The sequence below is a fragment of the Thunnus thynnus genome, chromosome 16 (assembly GCF_963924715.1).
Source record: "Thunnus thynnus chromosome 16, fThuThy2.1, whole genome shotgun sequence".
Taxonomy (NCBI): Eukaryota; Metazoa; Chordata; class Actinopteri; order Scombriformes; family Scombridae; genus Thunnus; species Thunnus thynnus.
In genome coordinates, this window is record NC_089532.1 from 3,818,655 (window position 1) to 3,844,927 (window position 26,273).

Sequence of the window (26,273 nt, forward strand, 5' to 3'; positions counted from 1 at the left end):
GTCTAACATGTCTACTATTGGTGTATTAGCTACACAGTCATAGCTTAGCAACCACAACTAGCCTGTCAAAATATGGCTCTATGGATGGTGATGTTTATCCATCTCTTTGATCCAAATTGAAATGTCTCAACAACTATTTGGTGTATTGCCATGAAATATTGTACAAACATTCAGGGTCTCCAGGGGGATTTATCTCGCTGACTTTGGTCATCCTCTGACTTTTCCTCTAGTGCCACCACCAGGTCAAAGTTTGAACATATCCAGGAAAATATCTCAATGTCTGATTTGATTAGTTGGCACAACATGTTGTACATACGTTCTTAGTTTCAGAAGATGAATCTTATTCACTTTGGTGATCCTCTGACTTTTCCTCTAGCGCCACCATGTGACTGACAGTTGTGGTTTCTGGAGGAATGTCTCAACAACTATTGGGTGAGTTGCCATGAAATTTGGTAGACACAATCATATCCCCCTCAGGATGAATCATAATCATTTTGGTCATCCTCTGACTTTTCATTTAGCACCACAATCAGCTCAAATTTTAATTTTGTCCAATAACTTGGTTTATGATCAAACACCTGCTAAAGTATAGTCCCATCAGCCTCAGTTGTACTTTGTGTTTTGTGCTAATTTGCAAATGTTAGCATGCTAAAATGCTACATTAAGATTGTGACAATGGTAAACATATACAGATGGGAGATGGAAATAAATAAATAAGTGGAGAAACATAACGAATGCAGATGCTTCCACACAGGTGCACTGCATGGTACAATTAAGCAGTAAACATTCGATCATGCTCTGTGGCATGTATAAAAATACAGAGCAGGCCCAGTTGATTCTGATTTTGTATGAAGATGGCAAGAGGAAAAGATCTACGTGACTTTGAACGAGGGTTCAATGTTGGGGTACGGATGGCAGGAGCTTCAGTCACAAAGACTGCTCAACTAGCTGGTGTTTCAATAAGAACAGTGACTAAAGTGACATCTGCATTTAGATCTATGGGAATGACATCATTAAACACCTATGGGAGATTTTGAACCAACATGTTAGACAGTGCTCTACACCATCGTCATCAAAACACCAAATGAATATCTTTTGGAAGAATGGTGTTCATCCCTCCAGACTTTCATAGACTTGTAAAATCAATGTCATGGTGCAGTGAAGCTGTTCTGGTAGCATGTTGGGACCCAACACCTTACTAAGACACTTAAGGTTAGTTTTTCCTTTAATTTGTATTTATTATTAATTAAACAGTGTGTTTACTCTGCTCTACCATAAGCTGCAAACCCTAACATAGCTAATGGTTAACTATCTTACTACTTACATTAGTAACCTAGCATTACTTTACAGGTCAAGTAGCATATCTCCAGCCAACTGTGTTATTTTTTGGTTAATGCAACAGCCAATTAAAACATTGCAATCACATCAATGTGACCTTCAATAGGATATAACCAGTAGCAGTTGATATTTAAAATGATCAGCTGATAACTGAACAGCAAGAGTTGATGACATGAACTCCAGAAATCTAAAATATCATGATGTATTTTCAACATTGTCTTAACAGAGAATTCTAGCTGGTATAACTGGATTTGAATTTACCATGCAGTGACATATTTGCATGAACTTTGCAACAAAACTAACACCTTGAATGGCAAAATTACAATTTTACTTTATTTAAGAAAGTGTTAAATTTGGAATCAAGGTAATATTTTCAATTCTTTATACAGAATATTAAAAATGAACTCTTTCTGTCTTAAGTTGGCATTATTATTAGAATCAGGTGCAGATTCCAGAGGTTTCCAGGGAGGTTAGAGTTGTGTTTTAGGGGTCTTGGTTTGGTTTATAATCTTTGAACTTTCATGGTGAAGTTAACAGCGTTACAGTTCGGCCAGAAAACAACAACAGGGGGAAATAGATGGGAAGTTAGAAGAAGAGGGGTGAAAATGTTTGCAGGGACACTGTGACAGATGCATCATACAGGACAGAGCTCTACAGTCCCTGCCTGGCTGCTTGTTGGTCCATCTGGTTGTCAGCCTGCTCACTTGCCAGCCTGCTTGTGTCCACTTCCTGACCCTGTGGTGCAGCAGTGCATGGCACCCCCCCCCCCCCTCCCCACGTCATCCTGTTCCCCTGTAATATCTGACATGAGTAGATGAATAATAGATCAGAGGCTTTAGCTGCCCCGTAACTCTAGCCGAGTCCCAGGACAGGAGGCAGGCCAGCGGCTTTAGCCAACAGAGGACACGTGACCACAGCAGAATAGCCATTCAGTGTGACCGTTGATGAGTAGAAGCTGTATTATTACCACAAGTGAAACACCATGTGGTTGATATGAACGCTTAACTGGCTGGTGCCTACAACTGTAGCGTCCAGCTGCTCTGGTGCACACAGCTGTGTGATCTGCTGGCTGTCTTGAACTGCAACTTCAGACTCTATGTGAAGCCCTGTTGTATCCTGACCTTGTTTTTCAATGAATTTATGTGACTTTACAGTACATATCTGGACTAAAGATGCAATAAAAAAATCCAATATCGAACCCACTTATCAAATCAGAATCCTTTCAAATCCCTTCTTGAGTCCTATGTAGTTAGCAATATTTGCAAAATAACAGGTGCATTTACACCAGTCAGTGTTCTTGTTATCACGATTCTGCCCACATTGTGATGGGATCTTAAAGTACAAATTAGGTAAACAAAGATGGCAGACTTCTTTGAGATAGCAGGAAGAGGCACAGTGACCTTTCAACCACTTTGGACATTTTGTCTCTCTTCTAAAAGGACTTGTTTGACATTTTGGGAAACATGCTTATTTGCTTTCTGGCAGAGAGTTAGATGAGAAGACTGATACCACTTTCATATCTGTCTATCACTATAAGGCTACAACCAGCAACAGGTTAACGTAGCTCAGCACAAAGATTCTACATGAGGAGAAACAGCTAGCCAGGTTCAAAATCCGCCTGCTAGCATCTCTGAAGCTCAACCAGCAACACTAATTAACACAACACTAATTAACACTTTATATGTCATTTGTTGAATCCGTACAAAAACCTAAGTGTAAAAATGACAACTCACCATTTTGGCCATGAAATTACTGCTCAGAGCCAAGAAATAACCCAGTCTAAAACAGAGTATTGCCGTTTTTACACTGCGATTTTACTATAGATTAAACAAATGAGATATAACATGTTAGTGAACTTTAGAGATGCTGGTAGGTCGATTTTGTTATCTTCGGAAAGAGCCTAGCTAACTGTTTCCCTCTATTTTCAGGGTTTTTTTTTTGCTAAGCTAAGCTAACCAGCTGCTGGGAGAAGCTTCATATTTATCACACAGACATGAGAGTGATATTTATCTTCTAATCTAACACCACCAGAGAGCGAATAAGTGTATTTTCCAGAATTTCATGTTGAACGACTGCATTTACACCTGGCTGAGATCAAATCACAATGCGATGAAGACCGCTTCCAGATGACATTTGGCTGATCCAATGGCGTTATGATTGCAGTGTGTTCTGTGACCATTTATGTATTTTTTATTATCCAGAGAAGATATCCATATATAGATCTAATGTTAATAGCAGGTGCAAATGGTGTTAATGTTATTGGGGTAACAAAACAGCAAGCTAAAAGACGCTAAAAGCCTCTTTTTTCTAAAAAAACAAAAACAAAACAAAACTCAGTAGAGCTGCAGGTTGGTGATAATTATCTGTTGGTTCAGTAAAACGAGCTACTGAAGCTCACAATATACAGTCGTTAGAGTCAATGTTAATAAAATATTGATTAATGCACAAAAAGAAGAAGTAGAAATAAATCAAGGTGACAAACGGAGCAGTTTTCTCCGTGGCTGTGCTCTGTGGAGAAATACAAGCCGGCCTTGAGTTGAATAAAGAGTCCATTACAACAGAGCCCGATCAACACAGTGTATCTGATTCACACATTGACCAGAGAATAATGCAGCACGCTTGGATACTCACACAACAAATGCACAGAGAGAGAGAGCGCACACACACACACACACAAATACACAAACACAAAAACACACACGCCACCCTCTCCGGAGAGGATCAGGTTTCCTTCTGTGTCCAGTGGCTTATTAAACATTAAGCTCAACAGCTTCCCTACAGGAGGGTAAAAAGGCCTCCCCCCCCCCTCCCTGCCTCCCCTCTCTCATTACAGCTGTTGAGGTATGAGACAACAGAAGCACGGTCACAACAATGGAGCCGGAGGCCGATAGCCAATCAGTACGTTCGCTGTAGCGTTCGCCCGGCGACAGCAGGTAGGCCTGAGTGGGTGAGATTAACTCTGTTGTTCTTTTTCACAGAGTAACGGAAATTCTTCTTTTCATGTGGAGGCAAACCGTAGTAAGGTGAAAAATACTGTATTATACAGTGTGCACTCCCTCTAATTCATAGCAACAAGTAATCATACTTGCATACACCTGTGTACACACTGAACACACAGACACACACACACGCACAGATCAATAACAGGTTGAATGTCAAAATGAAGTACAATAAACTGAAGAAAACTGCAAAAACTAATCAATCACTTATATAATCCACATTTGTTAGTTTTGGTGTTCAAGGCTTTGCCAAATACTTGGCCCGTTTCACATCTTTTTAGTCTTTTTAGTACAAAATTCCCTCTTTTTGTTTCCCTGTTGAGCTGCAGTGGAAGGATTGAAATAAAAAGAGGCACATTTGTTCTAAAAAGGCTCCAACTCTGAAAGACATTAACTTAATCTGACTAAATCAGACAACTGAAGCCTCATATTTACTTCAGATAAACTTTTGAATACATTTTTGCATTGAACAAGGATTGTGTACTTTGTCCACCATCACTTGCATTGTAAGCACGTTAGGAAGGGATTAATCCCCTTAATGACCGGTATGAACATGAGGACTGATTACAGCGAGCAAACCTGTTTCATTGATCATATGGGCACCTGACTGTTGCTCTAAGACAGACTTGAAAAATTGTGAACCTGTTTCAGGTAACATGTTTATGTGCAGAAACGTCAAATAAATTGTGCACCTAATACCACAGAAAGAAAAGAAACACACTTAAGGTTTACCCCGATAAAATACTTTTTCCCCGCATCTCCCAGGCTAACAAGCTAACAGGCTAACAGGCTAACCAAAATGTTTTGTACGTGAATAAACAACTCAGTCTTTGTGCATCGTTAAATATGGTACTTCTGTTTTATCTTACTACTATTATATTACGTGGTTCCTTTTAAAAAAGCTAATAGAAAACCAATCCTTAACACTACAGCTGAGTCGATAAGATGATCAACAGAAAATAATTTGGCAACAATTTTAATAAGCAGTTAAGTCATTTTTCAAGCAAAAATGCCAAAAAAAATATCTGGTTCCAGTGTCTCAAATGTGAATTTGTGTTGGTTATCTTTGGGTTTTGGACTTTTAGTTGGACAAAATGAGTGATTTGAACATGTAAGCTCGGGCTCTAGAAAGTTATAAAAGGCATTTTCATTATTTTCTGGCATCTCATGACACAAAATAATCAATTTATTGAGAAAATAATGATCACACTAATTGAAAATAGTCTTTCTTTCCAGCTCTACTTTACACATTCTTAACAAAATATCTCTAATTGTTCAACAGACAGAACTTTATCTCTAATTCTAGTAGAGACCCCAAAGGTTCTGAAGATACTAAATATTTCAGACTAAATTTGGGGGGAGTGTGTTTTATTACTGCAGCAATAAAAAACAACATTTCACTTACTGTAAAAAGAGCTGATACTGAATACATGACACACTATAAGAGAAAAACTTCTGGGGAAATAGATGCAAACTGGGGTTTAAGAGGTTAAATACAGAATCTTATAACAGGAACAATGATTCAACTTACAGCAGCTTATAGTTCACAAAGGCTTTTAAATCTTCTGTATTTTCACTGGCATAAATCCAGTACAGATGCATTTCACATCTGTGGGGATAGAAACAAATGGAAGTAGAATTGAAAAGTAAACTGAGCAGAACAGACAAGAGAAGAAAGGCAACATCTCTTGCATAGTAATCTTTATTTCCAATTTTCAGTTTAACTCCTCTCTAATATAGTTTTACTTCAGGATAGACTTCACATTCTGTCTTATTGTGTTTTTTTCCATTTGTCTCCAAAACACATTGTTTCTCTTGGAAAAAAAAGTTCATTATTCTGTTGTTCTCTCTGAGCTCTGAGGGGGTTTCTCAGCCTCTCAGGTGTTGTGGCGACACTCCCTCAAGTGTGTGTGGTTGGTAGTTTGACACCTGATACCTGACAACAAGCAAGCACTGTGTGTGTGTGTGTGTGTGTGTGTGTGTGTGTGTGTGTGTGTGTGTGTGTGTGGCTGGACTCAGGCAGCGTGAATAAAGTAAAAACTAATCAGCTGCATGTGACCTGAAAACCTTTACTTAGACCACAGTGCCACCTGCTGGCAGCACTGCAACCATAACTGCTAATACAACTACTATTAAATAGTACTGATAAAAGTAATTATAAAACTGTATATTTATGTAGCACATTTCTTGCAAAAAGATGCAACAAATGTGCTTCAAGGGATATATACAGGCCAGGAGTAAAAACTCTGGAAACAAAGCAGAAAATATTTAGGAGAAAAAGACACAGAGACAAAGACAGACAAAGAGACAGAAATGATAAATACGGCAGAACTGAAAGACAGATGTAGAGGATGGAGTTGTGTGGAAACATGTTAGCTGGAAAACTTCTAGCAGTTTGAAGTTTAATAAACAACCTTGTTATGAGAAAATGTGGAAAGACTCTTCACCCAACCAATATGTATTATTGAGTTATGGAGCAGCTCTCATGCCTTCCGCTCTGTAAACCAGTTTTACAAAAAAAAGTAATAATTAGTGATTGTTTTATTGACATCATATTATCACGGACAGCATGTGGTAACTCCTTATTTTACAGGTCCTTTAATTTCATATAAATTTCCTGGAAATTTTCTAGGTAAGTGCAGATAGTTAACGGTCATTTTTCAGGAAAATTTGACAGAGAGGGTGGTGTGTTTTGGTACAAATTAAGAAAAAACATGAAAAAGAGAAAAGGTTGGTTTAGTCAGCACATGTCCCTCATTATATTTTGGTTCATACATAGTGGTTAATTTGCAAAAAATCTTAATAAATAGACTTAACAATTCTTTAACTGACAGAAAATACTTAGTTTTTACGGTGTAGTTTTGTGCATTAAACTATTAGATTCTTTCTTATAAACTGTGAGCCTGACTGGGTACTTATAAACTAAACCAACTTAACATTTCTTTTCTTATAATTTGTACCAAATTGCACCACCCTTTCTGTAAAATGTCCTAAACATTTACCACTACATACATGCAATTACTCAGAAAATTTGCAGGAAATTAGCATAGAATTACCTGTAAAAAAAGCCCTGCATCTTTCCTTTAACTTTTGCATTTGGTTTACTGTTGTACCAATGAAAACTTTTCCCAAACTGCCCAAACCCACGAGAAAGACAGAAAGACAAGGCTTTGACATGCTGTATTTTCTTGACTTCAGTTTTGACTGATGTGTTTCCTTGATGACCATTTTTCAAAAAACATTTTAAAAACTGAAACTTTATAGTTATTTATAACTTTATAGTGTCAGAATAAAAACACATTCCCATTTTCACCTCACAATTTGAGAATAATAAAGCAATTCATGCCCTTCCTTATTTGTTCCAAATCAAGCAACAATAAACTGTATCAATTCTGTTTGAATAAAATCCTAACAATACTTTTGTAAGTGATGTCCCGTCTAAAAATAACCCGTCTAACTCCTGTGCAGCTACAGATTGTTAAACTTTATTTAAAATTCTAAGATATGAGAGATAAGAGATGTGAGCCTGAAGCAGCACAGAGACAAGTAAGTTCAGATAAATAAGAGACAAATGAATGAATACAAATTATAAAAGTAAAATATGAAAATGAGAATAAAAAATAAAAACTATACAGGAGGTAAAATTCTAGTGTCCAATGATACCAAATATATCAGGCTGAATTTGGAGGAAATTTTTGTATAAAATTATGTTCAAGAAATCTACAATAACTTAATTTGATGGAATATTGCAGCTAAAAAAACATGAAGTTTTGGGCTTGAATGTTTCACTCAGTGTAAATATCATATAAGATAATATATGTAATACCATCTATTTAAAATAAAGGACACCTACAGTTCAGAAAAAAATGGAAAACGGAGTTAAAATCACATATTAATCAAACTTTAAACTGTTTGAGTGTAAAAGCAGATCTGTGCAGGAGAAAGAGAGCAAAACCACTTCCTGGATTAGAAAAGGTGAAATACGAAACGACAGATCACTGAATTGACCTGCTCATCCTGACATGAGATCTCTGATGCGCACTCGGCCTTGATATCACGAAACACTTTCTGACAGCTGTAAAACTGCACCAGAGCCCCGTCTCTCAAGCCGTCATGTGAGTCTGATCTTCATCCTCTCCTCATCTGATTCCAGGAAACGTTTCCCCCCCCCCCCTTCTTGAGCTCCTGACTCGCTTCAAAGACCCGTCATCTCTCTTATTTCCTGTCTTGTCACAGAAGCGCTCCTTCAGCCTAACGTTTAAGGCAGGTATTGGTAATGCATTAGCAGACAGCAGACAGGGTGGCAGACACTTGAATGATCTAATTACCAGTCATATTGGATTAGTCTGACTCAGAAGGGGAGAAGAGATGAGTGAAGAAGACTCCGTCAGGGCCCCTCGACATCCTCTTGAGAGTCTTTGGGGGGGGATATTCAAGATTAACCGACCGCTGCCTGTGTTTTCTCAGAGAAATGAGGCGAGTGAAGAAGGGGAAAGTGCAGCTTAAGCAGTGTTATCGCTCCATCAGGGAAACACTTACTCTTACTGTATTTGTGAGATGATATAGTTTGTGAATCGTTGTGAATATATAAATCTTCCCTAAAGAAAGAGAAGATATATACAATCATAAAAATAAATTATGCTAAGTAGTGGGGGTTGTAGCCAAAACTGGATTATCATCAGGACAAAGTGGGCAACAGTCCCAGACACTCGGAGGCCTCAGAGACCAAAGATTGTCTGTGTTGTAATCACTTTGTGTTCATTTGAATAGTTTGCACCACTAAATTAATTATTATTAGTAAGTTTTCTGTTAACACAGTGAGAAAATCTTCAGTGGCAACATATTCCATGTTTTTTCCCTGCCAAAATCTTGCATTACAATATGTTCTGATAGTTACAACAGCATAAACTTTGTTATGGTTGTGTTCAGGCACTGGCGGCACTTTGTTACACACTCAAGAATGTGTGTTTTTCTTCTGGTTCCTTCAGTTGGATGTTTGAGCTTCACTTTGCAGAATGATGTATGTGCAGAGTTTGTTTTTATATTCATCTGCTGAAAGTAGAAAGTTTCTCTGTGTTCACCAAAAGTCTGAGTTTAAGGTGTGTTCCTATGAGCATGATTTGTGACATCACAACTAGTTTGGAGCTGAAACTTTCCTTCAACAGGATTTTGATAAAGTTCAATATACAGTGGAAAAGTCTGTGGATTGTTAAAGAGGAGGAGGTAGCTGCTGAGCTGAAGAAGGCAAGCCAGGTCAACCGGGAAAAGGTGTCGAATCGAATGATGGCACTCACTGAAGGAAATCTGGAGAGCTTGGCCTGGCTGAGAACGATAGAGATGGAAATCCTCAAGATGGAGTCGCAAACAAAACAGAAAGTTCAGGAGGATCGTCTCAGGTGTGAGTGGTCAATAAAGGAGGAGAGCTGGCAGAGAACAGAGGAGCTGGAGAAACAGGTGGAGGAAAAGTGGCTCGCTGAGGAAGAGAAGAGGCTCAATAAGGCGAGCAAGATGGAGGAGCTGATGACACTACTGGTCCAGGAAAACATTAAGCTTCAAACACTTTACGCCTCCTCTGCTGATAATTTTGATTTGAATATTAACTAGTTGGATTCTAACAACTTGTTTCAGGGAAAATACTGAAGTATACACAGTTTCTCTTTTAAGGAACTTGCCTTAAAAACAGACAGAAAAGGCAAAGAGGAAAAACAAAGAAAAGAGAGGAAGGAAGGAGACAGAAAAGAGGCTAAAGAAGGAGAGGAAAGGAGAGAGAGAGAGAAAGATATGAGAAGAAGGAGTAACATTTTTCCTTCCCAATCCCTCTCACCCCTTCTGCCTCTCACAATATGAAGTGATTCTACAGTGAAGGACTTTAATGTAGCTAACTTTCATAAAGCAGGGAAACACCGCCATCCAGTGGTTAAAGTTTAGTACTGCATCAAAGTGTTTACACAGACTTAGGAGTAGTTTCACTTTTCAATTAGAGGACATATGCTCACAGAAGTGTGTATTTGTATATTAGAGACATATTTAATTCAATTTTCAATTCAATTTTATTCCATTCATTACCACTTAGTACACATGAACATGAACGATGCAAATATGTGTATTTGTACTTCAAAAAAACACCCAAAAACTAACAGCATAGCCACGCCTCCATCATGGCAACACAATCTTCTAAATTTTGTTATTTAAATGATTAATAATATTTTACAAAATGTTTATTTTGCATTAAAATATATGGATTGTGTAAAAGGCAGTTATGATGATTGGATGATGGCGGCAATAATTTGTATACACCTTGTGTCAAATAAACTGCAGCTACAAGAACATGCAAATAATTATAGGAAAACAGTATTGCATATCTTTTTTCTGAGTAAAAAAACAAACAGATGTTGGTTTGTAGTGCTTATAAAAAATCAGCAGTCTAACAAAACCTTCACAAATTGAATCACACAAATGATACATCATTAAAAAAAATAAGTCACAAAATAAAAAAGTATAAGATATAAAGCACAACCACACAATCACAGGACAGTTTTAACATTAATATATGATACGTCAGAAAGAATAAGATAAATAGTGAAGCAGAGTGAAAAGTTTCACTCACTTCAGTTTAAAAAAGGATGAAACTTCAAGCAGCAGAACCAGAAATATCATCCTGTTGATTCAATTATGTTGTATGCTGCGGTCTGTAATTTTAAATGTTACCAAAAATACCAAAGCAAGGCCTTTTACTATTGGACTCCAGCACTTACTGTATGATGTGAGAAATGCAAACTATAAAATAAAATATTCTTCAGTAATTCTACCAAAATATGTCCATCCATCCATTTTTAAAACCCACTTACTGCTATACAGTTTGTTTTTAATTTCCCATCTACACATGCAAGAACTTTTCCACATGATGAGTTTTTATTTACATTACTTTGTGATGTTTTTCACATTTGAGGACAAGCATAACACTCATTAGAAGAGGGCAACATCCACAACAACTAGAATCTGTAGACAACAAGTAGACACTGTACATTACCACTAAACATGGAGATTTCTCACCTTAAAAAACAGTGAATCTTTTTCAAGGAAATCAAATGGTTTCTCTACTCAGTGTGGTGGACAGAGGAGATGATCAGAGGGGTGGAGTTTTTACCGTCCTGATTAAGACCAGAACAGAAGAATGGAAGGAGTTTCTCATTGAAGGAGCAGCCGGTATAGGAGTAGATAAGAGCTGAAGCATCGACATCATAAAAGGAGACCAGACCCTCCTCATAATCTACAAACACGCCAACCTTCTCAAGCTTTGACTTCAGAGAGAGACAGACTGGAGTATCAGCAAGAGCAAAGTACCAATTTTCATTCCTAAAGCATACAGTCCAGTAACCATTCTTACAGCTAATTGCAGATAGCCCCTTCCTGTTGATTGACTCTCTGGAAACTCCTGAAACCCAATCAGGCTTTCCTTTAACCTGAACCTCAAAGTAAAATCTTCCAGACGAAACAATCTGCTTCCCTAAGACACAGAGACCAATAGAAAATCTTTCTGGGTTGTCTGGGAGATTCTTCTTTGCATCAACATGATGGACTTGTTTCCCATCATCAGACAGGATGAGTTTGGGACTTGCTGAATCAGGATCAAGTGTCACATCCGCTGCATACTGCTGGGCTCACATCAGCTCAGCCTCTGGACACACTTTCTTCAGTGTTTCCTTCAGCTGAACCACAGCTGTCCTCACAATCCCATCATATGACGGCTGACAGACTCCGATTTCTGTCCAGTCTTTGGTGGGTGGAGCAGCGTTCAGGGACGGGAAGCTTTGGAGGAGGTGGAGGTGGTCTTCAGAGCGTGAGAGCTTCTCCAGATCAGAACTCCTCTTCTTCAACTCAGAGATTTCCTGCTCCAGCTCTTTGATGAATCCTTCAGCCTGTTTCTCTGTCCTTTTCTGCTTCTCTTCAATCACTGTGATGACTCTGGCCTGGTATTTCTCAACTAACTCCTTCAGTTTGGTGAAGACATGAACATCTTCTGCTATCTCTTTGTCTGCATTTTCCTTGCTGAGCTTGATGGATTGTTTGATCTCTTGAATTTTCAGTCGTCTCTTCTGGATCATCTGCTGAATCTCAGCCTCTGTCTTCACCAGCTCGGCCTTCTTTTCTTCATATTCTTGTTTCAGCGGAACAACATTATGTGCTTTGTGGTCTAAAATAGTGCAGAGCATACAGACACATGTCTGATCATCCTTGCAGAACAACTCCAGCAGTTTATTGTGGTTCACACACATTCTTCCCTCCATGTTCTCTACAGGATCAATCAGCTGATGTCTTTTCAGTCCTGATGCTGTCAGATGAGGCTCCAGGTGAGTCTCACAGTAGGACACCAGACACACCAGACAGGACTTCACAGCCTTCAGTTTGGTTCCAGTGCAGACGTCACAGGGAACTTCTCCTGGTTTGGCAGCTTGTTGCTCTGATCTGCTGCTGCTGGCTCTCTGTTGAGCTGACTGTCTGAACCGATCAACCATCTCAGAGATGAAAATGTTGACCTGCAGCTCAGGTTTTGTGTAGAAAAGCGTTTTACAGATGGGACACTGACATTGGACAGCAATATTCCAGTGTTCACTGATGCAGTTTTTGCAGAAGTTGTGTCCACATGGTGTACTGACTGGATCAGTGAACACATCCAGACAGATGGAGCACAGAAACTGATCTTCAGACAGCAGACTAGTGGCAGCAGCCATATCTACACACTAAGAACAAAAAGTCAAATTAATTACAGATTTTTCAATTGTTTTAAATATCAAACAATGATTACTGAATAATTAGGTCATTTTGTATAACTACATTGCACTTAAGTGAAAGTTTTATTTGACAGCTGTCAGTATTAAATGAAAAGAGAAGCATTTCCTGCTTGATCAGAGCTCAAGTATGTGTTAATGCTGGTTGTTTAAATAATAGATATTATCTGCTGTACTCACCAGTGTTTCTGCTGTAGATGAGAAAGACCCGATGAACTTAGTTTAAATTTGTCTGTAGAGAGAAACACAGAGTTGTCTCAACTGCAGTTCTCCTGTTGCTTTGACAGACTTTAAGTTTCATTTCAGGAATGTGACGTTGAAGTTCACCCGTTTTTCCACTATTGCTCCGCCTCTCACTGCAGCTCTGTTAGTGACGTATTGTTTCCTCCTTCTGGTTAATTCTTGTGGGATATTTTTGGCACAGGATTCATTTCATGGGGAGGTGCATGTGGGCATCCTCTAGTGACAGGAGGCTTGATAATTTCTTTCATATATTCTTTGCTACAGCAGCCATTAGAATATATATTTACAAAAAGACAACCATTGAACTCAGTTAAAAATAACTGAGCTCAAATAACAATAGTAAGACCATTTTCACAGTTTTCACATTGTTCAAATAAGGAATTTTCAAGTAGTATATTGCATCTAAAGAAAGTCAAGTGAAGAGAAAGCATTGGTTGAAAACTCCCTCTGCTCTAAAAATCTAAAGATGTGGAATATACAGTGCTTCTGCCAACTGTGTTCTTAGACTATAAATGCAGCCATCAGAACTCACAAAAATATCACAGAGAGAAAAGTCAGCAAAACATTTTTAAAAAATGCAAACACTGAAGTCAGACTTTAAATGAGTCTTGTTCACTATATTCTAAATTTTGTTCCTAATGAAGAGAAACCTGTTTCTGATGTGTCTCCTTACTCACTGTGGGAGGCTTTAACAAGGTACAAATATTTTGACTCTGTAATCACTATGAAGTCACATTTAAAAGGGAAACACAAGGTAAGTTACATATCTGGTGTTTGAAAAAAAAAAAAAGGTATTCAAAGAGAGTATTGATAGAGGCAGTGATGAAGAGGTTTGCATATGAAGGGGAAATCTGTGGAGGAGCAACAGCAGTTTAACTGTGTCACAGTGTCATATTGGACACATGTGGTTCCATCAGACTGCAGCAGTTAAAGAGTCTCTAATGTCATCCAAAAATATCAATGTAGAAAACGTATGTACTTGCTTTATGTTTTATTTTTTAATGTTTTTACACTGAACAACAAACTAAACTAATGTAAAGTAATTTTCTTAAAATATATCCAAAATACAATAAAATACTTTTTACAGACTATACATTTAAAATCAGTAAACCTTCACAATATGAATCACACAAACGATACTTCAAATCCAGGGAGAGATGATTATATTACCCCTGACCTTTGACCCCAGACCACAGTTCAGCAATCTAGAGACAACCAAACTGAGTTGTTTGTTCTTTGGTTATGAACTTTATCTGGACCTCACTGGTTTAAAAATAAAAGTAATAATATGAAAAGGTATAACATAAGATGTAAATCACAATCACAGAGCTGTTTTAACATTAATATATCATATATCAGAAAAAATAGGTAAATAGTGAGGCAGAGTAAAGAGAAAAGTTTTGCTCACTTCAGTTGGACTTAAGTTAGTCAGATAACATTCAGTCCCATTAAAAGAGTATTCCACCAATTTAACTTTGCACTCCAATAATATTTTTTAAAGGATCTAAATTAGTTCAGCAGAAGCAGAGATATTGTATTATTTAGTTTATGCTATTATGCTGTAGTCTGTAATCTAAAGAGTTATCAAAAACACTCAAACTAGGCCCTGTAAATATTGGACTATAAACAGCCATTTTCTAAACCCACACATGCAAAACCTTTTCTGTTTACATTGTTGTGATGTTTGACATTTGAAGACAGGTATTAACCTTATTAGAACAGAATAAACAACATTACATAAAATCAAACAAATTATTCATGGTGAAATTAGTGTCTTGCAGTAGTAAGTACAAATGGGATATACAGTACAGACCAAAAGTTTGGACACACCTTCTCATTCAATGAGTTTCCTTTCTTTTCATGACTATTGACATTGTAGATTCACACTGAAGGCATCAAAACTATGAATTAACACTTGTGGAAATATGTACTTAAGTGTAAAACAACTGAAAATACGCCTTATATTCTAGTTTCTTCAAAGTAGCCACCTTTTGCTCTGATTACTGCTTTGCACACACTCTGCATTCTCTTGATGAGCTTCAAGAGGTAGTCACCTGAAATGGTTTTCACTTCACAGGTGTGCTCTGTCAGGTTTAATAAGTGGGATTTCTTGCCTTATAAATGGGGTTGGGACCATCGGTTGTGTTGTGCAGAAGTCAGGTGGATACACAGCTGATAGTCCTACTGAATAGACTGTTAGAATTTGTATTATGGCAAGAAAAAAGCAGCTAAGTAAAGAAAGGTCAGTCAGTTCGAAAAATTGGGAAAACTTTGAAAGTGTCCCCAAGTGCAGTCGCAAAAACCATCAAGTGCTACAAAGAAACTGGCTCACATGAGGACCGCCCCAGGAAAGGAAGACCAAGAGTCACCTCTGCTGCGGAGGATAAGTTCATCCGAGTCACCAGCCTCAGACATCGCAGGTTAACAGCAGCTCAGATTAGAGACCAGGTCAATGCCACACAGAGTTCTAGCAGCAGACACATCTCTAAAACAACTATTAAGAGGAGACTGTGTGAATCAGGCCTTCATGGTAGAATAGCTGCTAGGAAACCACTGCTAAGGACAGGCAACAAGCAGAAGAGACTTGTTTGGGCTAAAGAACACAAGGAATGGACATTAAACCAGTGGAAATCTGTGCTTTGGTCTGATGAGTCCAAATTTGAGATCTTTGGTTCCAACCACCGTGTCTTTGTGCGACGCAGAAAAGGTGAACGGATGCAGCGGCATGCTATTCCATCCGGTTTGCGTTTAGTTGGACCATCATTTATTTTTCAACAGGACAATGACCCCAAACACACCTCCAGGCTGTGTAAGGGAGAAGAAGGAGAGTGATGGGGTGCTGCGCCAGATGACCTGGCCTCCACAGTCACCGGACCTGAACCCAGTCGAGATGGTTTGGGGTGAGCTGGACCGCAGAGTGAAGGCAAAGGGGCCAACAAGTGCTAAGCATCTCTGGGAACTCCTTCAAGACTGTTGGAAGACCATTTCAGGTGACTACCTCTTGAAGCTCATCAAGAGAATGCCAAGAGTGTGCGAAGCAGTAATCAAAGCAAAAGGTGGCTACTTTGAAGAAACTAGAATATAAGACATATTTTCAGTTGTTTCACACTTTTTTGTTAAGTATATAATTCCACATGTGTTAATTCATAGTTTTGATGCCTTCAGTGTAAATCTACAATTTTCATAGTCATGAAAATAAAGAAAACTCTTTGAATGAGAAGGTGTGTCCAAACTTTTGGTCTGTACTGTATAATAAAGAGGGCAAACATCCACAACAACTAGAATCTGGAGACAACAAGTAGACACTGTACATTACCATTAAACATGAAGAATTCTCAAAATAAAAAAGTGAGTCTTTTTCAAGGAAATCAAATGGTTTCTCTACTCAGTGTGGTGGACAGGGGAGATGATCAAAGGGGTGGAGTTTTTACCGCCCTGATTAGAACAGGGACAGAAGAATGGGAGGAGATTCTCATTGAAGGAGCAGCCAGTATACGAGTAGATAAGAGCTGAAGCATTGACATCATAAAAGGAGACCAGACCCTCCTCATAATCCACAAACACCCCAACCTTCTGAGGCTTTGACTTCAGAGAGAGACAGACTGGAGTATCAGCAAGAGCAAAGCACCAATTTTCATTCTTCAAGCATACAGTCCAGTAACCATTCTTACAGCTAATTGCAGATAGCCCCTTCCTGTTGATTGACTCTCTGGAAACTCCTGAAACCCAATCAGGCTTTCCTTTAACCTGAACCTCAAAGTACATTTTTCCAGAAGAAACAGTTTGCTTCCCTAAGACACAGAGACCAATAGAAAATCTTTCTGGGTTGTCTGGGAGATTCTTCTTTGCATCAACATGATGGACTTGTTTCCCATCATCAGACAGGATGAGTTTTGGATTTGCTGTATATGGATCAAGTGTCACATCCACTGCATACTGCTGGACCCACATCAGCTCACTGTATGTGAACATTTTCTTCAGTCTCTCCACCAGTTGAGCCACAACTGTCTTCACAGTCCCATCATATGACAGCGGACGGACTCTGACTTCTGTCCAGTCTTTGGATGGTGGAGCAGCGTTCAGGGACGGGAGGCTTTGGAGGAGGTTGAAGTGGTCTTCAGAGTGTGTGAGCTTCTCCAGCTCAGAGATTTCCTGCTCCAGCTCTTTGATGAATCCTTCAGCCTGTTTCTCTGTCCTTTTCTGCTTCTCTTCAATCATTGTGATGACTCTGGCCTGGTATTTCTCAACTGACTCCTTCAGTTTGGTAAAGGCCTGAACATCTTCTGCTATCTCTTTGTCTGCATTTTCCTTGCTGAGCTTGATGGATTGTTTGATCTCTTGAATCTTCAGTCGTCTCTTCTGGATCATCTGCTGAATCTCAGTCTCTGTCTTCTCCAGCTCGGCCTTCTTTTCTTCATATTCCTCTTTTAGAGGAACAACTTCATGTGCTTTGTGGTCTAAAATAGTGCAGACCATACAGACACATGTCTGATCATCCTTGCAGAACAACTCCAGCAGTTTATTGTGGTTCACACACATTCTTCCCTCCAGGTTCTCCACAGGATCAATCAGCTCATGTATTTTCAGTCCTGATGCTGTCAAATGAGGCTCCAGGTGAGTCTCACAGTAGGACACCAGACACACCAGACAGGACTTCACAGCCTTCAGTTTGGTTCCAGTACAGACGTCACAGGGTACTTCTCCTGGTTTGGCAGCTTGTTGCTCTGATCTGCTGCTGTTGGCTCTCTGTTGAGCTGACTGTCTGAACCGATCAACCATCTCATGTTGACCTGCAGCTCAGGTCTTGAGGAGAAAAGCTTTTTACAGATGGGACACTGGCATTGGACAGTATCACTATCCCAATTTTCACTGATGCAGTTTTTGCAGAAGTTGTGTCCACATGGTATGGCGACTGGATCAGTGAACACATCCATATAGATGGAGCACAGAAACTGATCTTGAGACAGCAGACTAGTGGCAGCAGACATATCTACACACTAAGAACAAAAAGTCAAAGTAATTACAGATTTTTCAATTGTTTTAAATATCAAACAATAATTACTGAATAATTAGGTAATTTTGTTTAACTACATTGCACTTAAGTGAAACTTTTATTTGACAGCTGTCAGTATTAAATTAAAAAAGAGAAGCATTTCCTGCTTGATTAGAGCTCAAGTATGTGTTAATGCTGGTTGTTTACATAATAGATATTGTCTGCTGTACTCACCAGTGTTTCTGCTGTAGATGAGAAAGACCTGATGAACTTAGTTTAAATTTGTCTGTAGAGAGAAACACAGAGTTGTCTCAACTGCAGTTCTCCTGTTGCTTCGACAGACTTTAAGTTTCATTTCAGGAATGTGACGTTGAAGTTCACCCGTTTTTCCACTATTGCTCCGCCTCTCACTGCAGCTCTGTTAGTGACGTATTGTTTCCTCCTTCCGGTTAATTATTGTGGCATATTTATATTTTTCCTAAAACATATCCAAAATACAATAAAATGCCTTTACATACTGTACATTTAAAATCAACAAACTAAATAAACCTTCACAATATGAATAACACAAACGATACCTCATATCCAGGGAGAGATGATTATATTACCCCTGACCTTTGACCCCAGACCACAGTTCAGCAATCTAGAGACAACCAAACTGAGTTGTTTGTTTTTCAGTTATGAAATTTATCTGGACCTCACTGGTTTAAAAATAAAAGTAATAATATGAAAAAGTATAACATAAGATGTAAATCACAATCACAGAGCTGTTTTAACATTAATATATAATATATCAGAAAAAATAGATAAATAGTGAGGCAGAGTAAAGAGAAAAGTTTTGCTCACTTCAGTTGGACTTAATTTAGTCAGATAACATTCAGTCCCATTAAAAGAGTATTCCACCAATTTAACTTTGCACTCCAATAATATTTTTTAAAGGATCTAAATTAGTTCAGCAGAAGCAGAGATATTGTCTTATTTAGTTTATGCTATTATGCTGTAGTCTGTAATCTAAAGAGTTATCAAAAACACCCAAACTAGGCCCTGTAAATATTGGACTATAAACAGCCATTTTCTAAACCCACACATGCAAAACCTTTTCTGTTTACATTGTTGCGATGTTTGACATTTGAAGACAGGTATTAAACTTATTAGAACGGATTAAACAACATTACATAAAATCAAACAAATTATTCATGGTGAAATTACTGTCTTGCAGTAGTAAGTACAAATGGGATATATAATAAAGAGGGCAAACATCCACAACAACTAGAATCTGGAGACAACAAGTAGACACTGTACATTACCACTAAACATGAAGATTTCTCAAAATAAAAAAGTGAGTCTTTTTCAAGGAAATCAAATGGTTTCTCTACTCAGTGTGGTGGACAGGGGAGATGATCAAAGGGGTGGAGTTTTTACCGCCCTGATTAGAACAGGGACAGAAGAATGGGAGGAGATTCTCATTGAAGGAGCAACCAGTATACGAGTAGATAAGAGCTGAAGCATTGACATCATAAAAGGAGACCAGACCCTCCTCATAATCCACAAACACCCCAACCTTCTGAGGCTTTGACTTCAGAGAGAGACGAACTGGAGTATCAGCAAGAGCAAAGTACCAATTTTCATTCGTCAAGCATACAGTCCAGTAACCATTCTTACAGCTAATTGCAGATAGCCCCTTCCTGTTGATTGACTCTCTGGAAACTCCTGAAACCCAATCAGGCTTTCCTTTAACCTGAACCTCAAAGTAAATTTTTCCAGAAGAAACAGTTTGCTTCCCTAAGACACAGAGACCAATAGAAAATCTTTCTGGGTTGTCTGGGAGATTCTTCTTTGCATCAACATGATGGACTTGTTTCCCATCATCAGACAGGATGAGTTTTGGATTTGCTGTATCAGGATCAAGTGTCACATCCACTGCATACTGCTGGACCCACATCAGCTCACTGTATGTGAACATTTTCTTCAGTCTCTCCACCAGTTGAGCCACAACTGTCTTCACAGTCCCATCATATGACAGCGGACGGACTCTGACTTCTGTCCAGTCTTTGGATGGTGGAGCAGCGCTCAGGGACGGGAAGCTTTGGAGGAGGTTGAAGTGGTCTTCAGAGTGTGTGAGCTTCTCCAGCTCAGAGATTTCCTGCTCCAGCTCTTTGATGAATCCTTCAGCCTGTTTCTCTGTCCTTTTCTGCTTCTCTTCAATCATTGTGATGACTCTGGCCTGGTATTTCTCAACTGACTCCTTCAGTTTGGTAAAGGCCTGAACATCTTCTGCTATCTCTTGGTCTGCATTTTCCTTGCTGAGCTTGATGGTTTGTTTGATCTCTTGAATCTTCAGTCGTCTCTTCTGGATCATCTGCTGAATCTCAGTCTCTGTCTTCTCCAGCTCGGCCTTCTTTTCTTCATATTCCTCTTTTAGAGGAACAACTTCATGTGCTTTGTGGTCTAAAATAGTGCAGACCATACAGACACATGTCTGATCATCCTTGCAGAACAACTCCAGCAGTTTATTGTGGTTCACACACATTCTTCCCTCCAGGTTCTCCACAGGATCAATCAGCTCATGTATTTTCAGTCCTGATGCTGTCAGATGAGGCTCCAGGTGAGTCTCACAGTAGGACACCAGACACACCAGACAGGACTTCACAGCCTTCAGTTTGGTTCCAGTGCAGACGTCACAGGGAACTTCTCCTGGTTTGGCAGCTTGTTGCTCTGATCTGCTGCTGCTGGCTCTCTGTTGAGCTGACTGTCTGAACCGATCAACCATCTCAGAGATGAAAATGTTGACCTGCAGCTCAGGTTTTGTGTAGAAAAGCGTTTTACAGATGGGACACTGGCATTGGACAGCAATATTCCAGTGTTCAGTGATGCAGTTTTTGCAGAAGTTGTGTCCACATGGTGTACTGACTGGATCAGTGAACACATCCAGACAGATGGAGCACAGAAACTGATCTTCGGACAGCAGACTAGTGGCAGCAGCCATATCTACACACTAGAACAAAAAATCCAAGTAATTACAGATTTTTCAATTGTTTTAAATATCAAACAATGATTACTGAATAATTAGGTCATTTTGTATAACTACATTGCACTTAAGTGAAAGTTTTATTTGACAGCTGTCAGTATTAAATGAAAAGAGAAGCATTTCTTGCTTGATTAGAGCTCAAGTATGTGTTAATGCTGGTTGTTTAATTAATAGATATTGTCTGCTGTACTCACCAGTGTTTCTGCTGTAGATGAGAAAGACCTGATGAACTTAGTTTAAATTGTCTGTGGAGAGAAACACAGAGTTGTCTCAACTGCAGTTCTCCTGTTGCTTTGACAGACTTTAAGTTTCATTTCAGAAATGTGACGTTGAAGTTCACCTGTTTTTTCACTATTGCTCCGCCTCTCACTGCAGCTCCGTTAGTGACGTATTGTTTCCTCCTTCAGGGTGATTATTGTGGCATATTTTTGGCACAGGATTCATTTCATAGGAGGGTGCATATGGGCATCCTCTAGTGACAGGAGGCTTGATCATTTCTTTCATATATTCATTGCTACAGCAGCCATTAGAATATATATTTACAAAAAGACAACCACAACCTCAGTTATTTTTAACTGAGCTCAAATAACAATAGTAAGACCATTTTCACAGTTTTCATATTGTTCAAATAACGAAGTAGTATATTGCATCTAAAGAAAGTCAAGTGAAGAGAAAGCATTGGTTGAAAACTCCCTCTGCTCTAAAAATCTAAAGATGTGGAATACACAGTGCTTCTTACGAATAACTCCTGATCATCCTTTTTGTTACACACAGTCTAGTGTTTCCAATAGACACAAGGGACCAAAAGCAGACAAAAGTCTGTATTTATGTTGCTAATTGGCCACAACTGAAGGTTTTTATTTCTTTATTTGTAGATTCTAAGGTCCTAAGACAGAGATGTTGGTACATCTCGTCAGCGTTTTTGATGAGATTGTATGCAGGTTGATAATGAAAGTAATTATTTGTTTCAGCCCTACAGGAGTGTCTGTAAACAACCTGCACCCAGAATGACTGATTGCACCTGATCCAAACCCTCAATCCTTCATAAAGAATCATATTCTTATCTTTCCTTGTAATGTTTTCTATCTGCAGCCTTCTGTGTTCAATTGGTTTTTCTACATTGATTTGATGCACTTCTGCCAACTGTGTTCTTAGACTATAAATGCAGACATCAGAACTCACAAAAATATCACATAGAGAGAAAAGTCAGCAAAACATTTTTAAAAAGTGCAAACACTGAAGTCAGACTTTAAATGAGTCTTGTTCACTATATTCTAAATTTTGTTCCTAATGAAGAGAAACCTGTTTCTGATGTGTCTCCTTACTCACTGTGGGAGGCTTTAACAAGGTACAAATATTTTGACTCTGTAATCACTATGAAGTCACATTTAAAAGGGAAACACAAGGTAAGTTACATATCTGGTGTTTGCAAAAAAAAAGGTATTCAAAGAGAGTATTGATAGAGGCAGTGATGAAGAGGTTTTCATATGAAGGGGAAATCTGTGGAGGAGCAACAGCAGTTTAACTATGTTACAGTGTCATATTGGACACATGTGGTTCCATCAGACTGCAGCAGTTAAAGAGTCTCTAATGTCATCCAAAAATATCAATGTAGGAAACGTATGTACTTGCTTTATGTTTTATTGTTTAATGTTTTTACACTGAACAACATAAACTAAACTAATGTAAAGTAATTTTCTTAAAACATATCCAAAATACAATAAAATACTTTTTACAGACTATACATTTAAAATCAGTAAACCTTCACAATATGAATCACACAAACGATACCTCAAATCCAGGGAGTGATGATTATATTACTCCTGACCTTTGACCCCAGACCACAGTTCAGCAATCTAGAGACAACCAAACTGAGTTGTTTGTTCTTTGGTTATGAACTTTATCAGGACCTCACTGGTTTAAAAATAAAAGTAATAATATGAAAAAGTATAACATAAGATGTAAATCACAATCACAGAGCTGTTTTAACATTAATATATCAGAAAAAATAGGTAAATAGTGAGGCAGAGTAAAGACAAAAGTTTTGCTCACTTCAGTTGGACTTAATTTAGTCAGATAACATTCAGTCCCATTAAAAGAGTATTCCACCAATTTAACTTTGCACTCCAATAATATTTTTTAAAGGATCTAAATTAGTTCAGCAGAAGCAGAGATATTGTATTATTTAGTTTATGCTATTATGCTGTAGTCTGTAATCTAAAGTGTTATCAAAAACACCCAAACTAGGCCCTGTAACTATTGGACTATAAACAGCCATTTTCTAAACCAACACATACAAAACCTTTTCTATTTACATTGTTGTGATGTTTGACATTTGAAGACAGGTATTAAACTTATTAGAACAGATTAAACAACATTACATAAAATCAATTCAATTAATGATCATCAAATTATTGTGTTGCATCAGTAAGTAGAAATGGGATATATAATGAAGAAGGCAAACATCTACAACAACTAGAATCTGAAGAAAAAAGGACACACTGTACATTACCACTAACCATGGAGATTTCTCACATTTAAAAATAGTGAATCCTTTTCAAGGAAATCAAATGGTTTCTCTACTCAGTGTGGTGGACAGGGGAGATGATCAGAGGGGTGGAGTTGTTACCGCCCTGATTAAGACCAGGACAGAAGAATGGGAGGAGTTTCTCATTGAAGGAGCAGCCGGTATACGAGTAGATAAGAGCTGAAGCATTGACATCATAAAAGGAGACCAGACCCTCATCATAATCCACAAACACCCCAACCTTCTGAGGCTTTGACTTCAGAGAGAGACGAACTGGAGTCTCAGCAAAAGCAAAGTACTTTTCAATCCTTAAACTCACAGTCCAGTAACCATTCTCACAGCTGATTCTGAATAGCTCCTTCCTGTTGATCGATTCTCTGGCAACTCCTAGATCCCAGCGCATCTTCTCTTTAACTTGAACCTCAAAGTAAATTTTTCCAGAAGAAACAATCTGCTTCCCTAAGACACAGAGACCCCTAGAAAATCTCTCTGGTTTGTCTGGGAGATTCTTCTCTGCATCATCATGATGGACTTGTTTCCCATCATCAGACAGGATGAGTTTGGGATGTGCTGTATCAGGATCAAGTGTCACATCCAATGCATACTGCTTTACCCACATCAGCTCACCGTATGTGAACATTTTCTTCAGTCTCTTCACCAGTTGAGCCACAACTGTCTTCACAGTCCCATCATATGACGGCAGACAGACTTTGACATCTGTCCAGTCTTTGGTGGGTGGAGCAGCGTTCAGGGACAGGAAGCTTTGGAGGAGGTTGAAGTGGTCTTCAGAGTGTGAGAGCTTCTCCAGCTCAGAACTTCTCTTCTTCAGCTCAGAGATTTCCTGCTCCAGCTCTTTGATGAATCCTTCAGCCTGTTTCTCTGTCCTTTTCTGCTTCTCTTCAATCATTGTGATGACTCTGGCCTGGTATTTCTCAACTGACTCCTTCAGTTTGGTAAAGGCCTGAACATCTTCTGCTATCTCTTTGTCTGCATTTTCCTTGCTGAGCTTGACGGATTGTTTGATCTCTTGAATCTTCAGTCGTCTCTTCTGGATCATCTGCTGAATCTCAGTCTCTGTCTTCTCTAGCTCGGCCTTCTTTTCTTCATATTCCTCTTTCAGGGGAACAACTTCATGTGCCTTGTGGTCTAAAATAGTGCAGAGCATACAGACACATGTCTGATCATCCTTGCAGAACAACTCCAGCAGTTTATCATGCTTCATACACATTCTTCCTTCCAGGTTCTCCACAGGATCAATCAGCGCATGTCTTTTCAATCCTGACGCTGTCAGATGAGGCTCCAGGTGAATCTCACAATAGCACACAAGACACACCAGACAGGACTTCACAGCCTTCAGTTTGGTTCCAGTACAGACGTCACAGGGAACTTCTCCTGGTTTGGCAGCTTGTTGCTCTGATCTGCTGCTGCTGGCTCTCTGTTGAGCTGACTGTCTGAACCGATCAACCATCTCAGAGATGAAAATGTTGACCTGCAGCTCAGGTTTTGTGTAGAAAAGCGTTTTACAGATGGGACACTGGCATTGGACAGCAATATTCCAGTGTTCACTGATGCAGTTTTTGCAGAAGTTGTGTCCACATGGTATGGCGACTGGATCAGTGAACACATCCAGACAGATGGAGCACAGAAACTGATCTTGAGACAGCAGACTAGTGGCAGCAGACATATCTACACACTAAGAACAAAAAGTCAAAGTAAGAGAAGCATTTCCTGCTTGATTAGAGCTCAAGTATGTGTTAATGCTGGTTGTTTAAATAATAGACATCATCTGCTGTACTCACCAGTGTTTCTGCTGTAGATGAGAAAGACCTGATGAACTTAGTTTAAATTGTCTGTAGAGAGAAACACAGAGTTGTCTCAACTGCAGTTCTCCTGTTGCTTCGACAGACTTTAAGTTTCATTTCAGAAATGTGACGTTGAAGTTCACCTGTTTTTCCACTATTGCTCCGCCTCTCACTGCAGCTCTGTTAGTGATGTATTGTTTCCTCCTTCCGGTTAATTATTGTGGGATATTTATGGCACAGGATTCATTTCATAGGGAGGTGCATGTGGGCATCCTCTAGTGACAGGAGGCTTGATCATTTCTTTCATATATTCTTTGCTACAGCAGCCATTAGAATATATATTTACAAAAAGACAACCACTGAGCTCAGTTAAAAATAACTGAGCTCAAATAACAATAGTAAGACCATTTTCACAGTTTTCATATTGTTCAAATAAGGAAGTAGTATATTGCATCTAAAGAAAGTCAAGTGAAGAGACAGCATTGGTTGAAAACTCCCTCTGCTCTAAAAATCTAAAGATGTGGAATACACAGTGCTTCTTACTAATAACTCCT

At 38.8% G+C, this 26,273-nt stretch overlaps 4 protein-coding genes across 4 annotated transcripts; all 4 read right to left on the minus strand.

Moving 5' to 3' along the window:
• Positions 1–9,600: 9,600 nt before the first annotated feature.
• On the minus strand, positions 9,601–13,494 carry LOC137199786 (E3 ubiquitin/ISG15 ligase TRIM25-like). The gene is made up of 2 exons (XM_067614326.1): positions 13,307–13,494; positions 9,601–13,078 (listed from the first exon to the last, which is right to left on the minus strand). The coding sequence occupies exon 2, from the start codon at positions 13,067–13,069 to the stop codon at positions 11,999–12,001; it is 1,071 nt and encodes a 356-aa protein (XP_067470427.1). The 5' UTR covers positions 13,070–13,078; positions 13,307–13,494; the 3' UTR covers positions 9,601–11,998.
• A 3,129-nt stretch (positions 13,495–16,623) lies between these two features.
• Positions 16,624–18,358, minus strand: LOC137199677 (E3 ubiquitin-protein ligase TRIM21-like). Its single transcript, XM_067614126.1, has one exon. It carries the CDS (start codon positions 18,146–18,148, stop codon positions 16,751–16,753), a length of 1,398 nt encoding a protein of 465 aa, XP_067470227.1. The 5' UTR covers positions 18,149–18,358; the 3' UTR covers positions 16,624–16,750.
• Positions 18,359–18,558: 200 nt separating this feature from the next.
• On the minus strand, positions 18,559–21,764 carry LOC137200233 (E3 ubiquitin-protein ligase TRIM21-like). Its single transcript, XM_067614884.1, has 2 exons — positions 21,585–21,764; positions 18,559–21,357 (listed from the first exon to the last, which is right to left on the minus strand). Exon 2 carries the CDS (start codon positions 21,346–21,348, stop codon positions 19,735–19,737), a length of 1,614 nt encoding a protein of 537 aa, XP_067470985.1. The 5' UTR covers positions 21,349–21,357; positions 21,585–21,764; the 3' UTR covers positions 18,559–19,734.
• Positions 21,765–23,969: 2,205 nt separating this feature from the next.
• On the minus strand, positions 23,970–25,145 carry LOC137200114 (E3 ubiquitin-protein ligase TRIM39-like). The gene has a single exon (XM_067614794.1). It carries the CDS (start codon positions 25,143–25,145, stop codon positions 23,970–23,972), a length of 1,176 nt encoding a protein of 391 aa, XP_067470895.1.
• Positions 25,146–26,273: the final 1,128 nt, after the last annotated feature.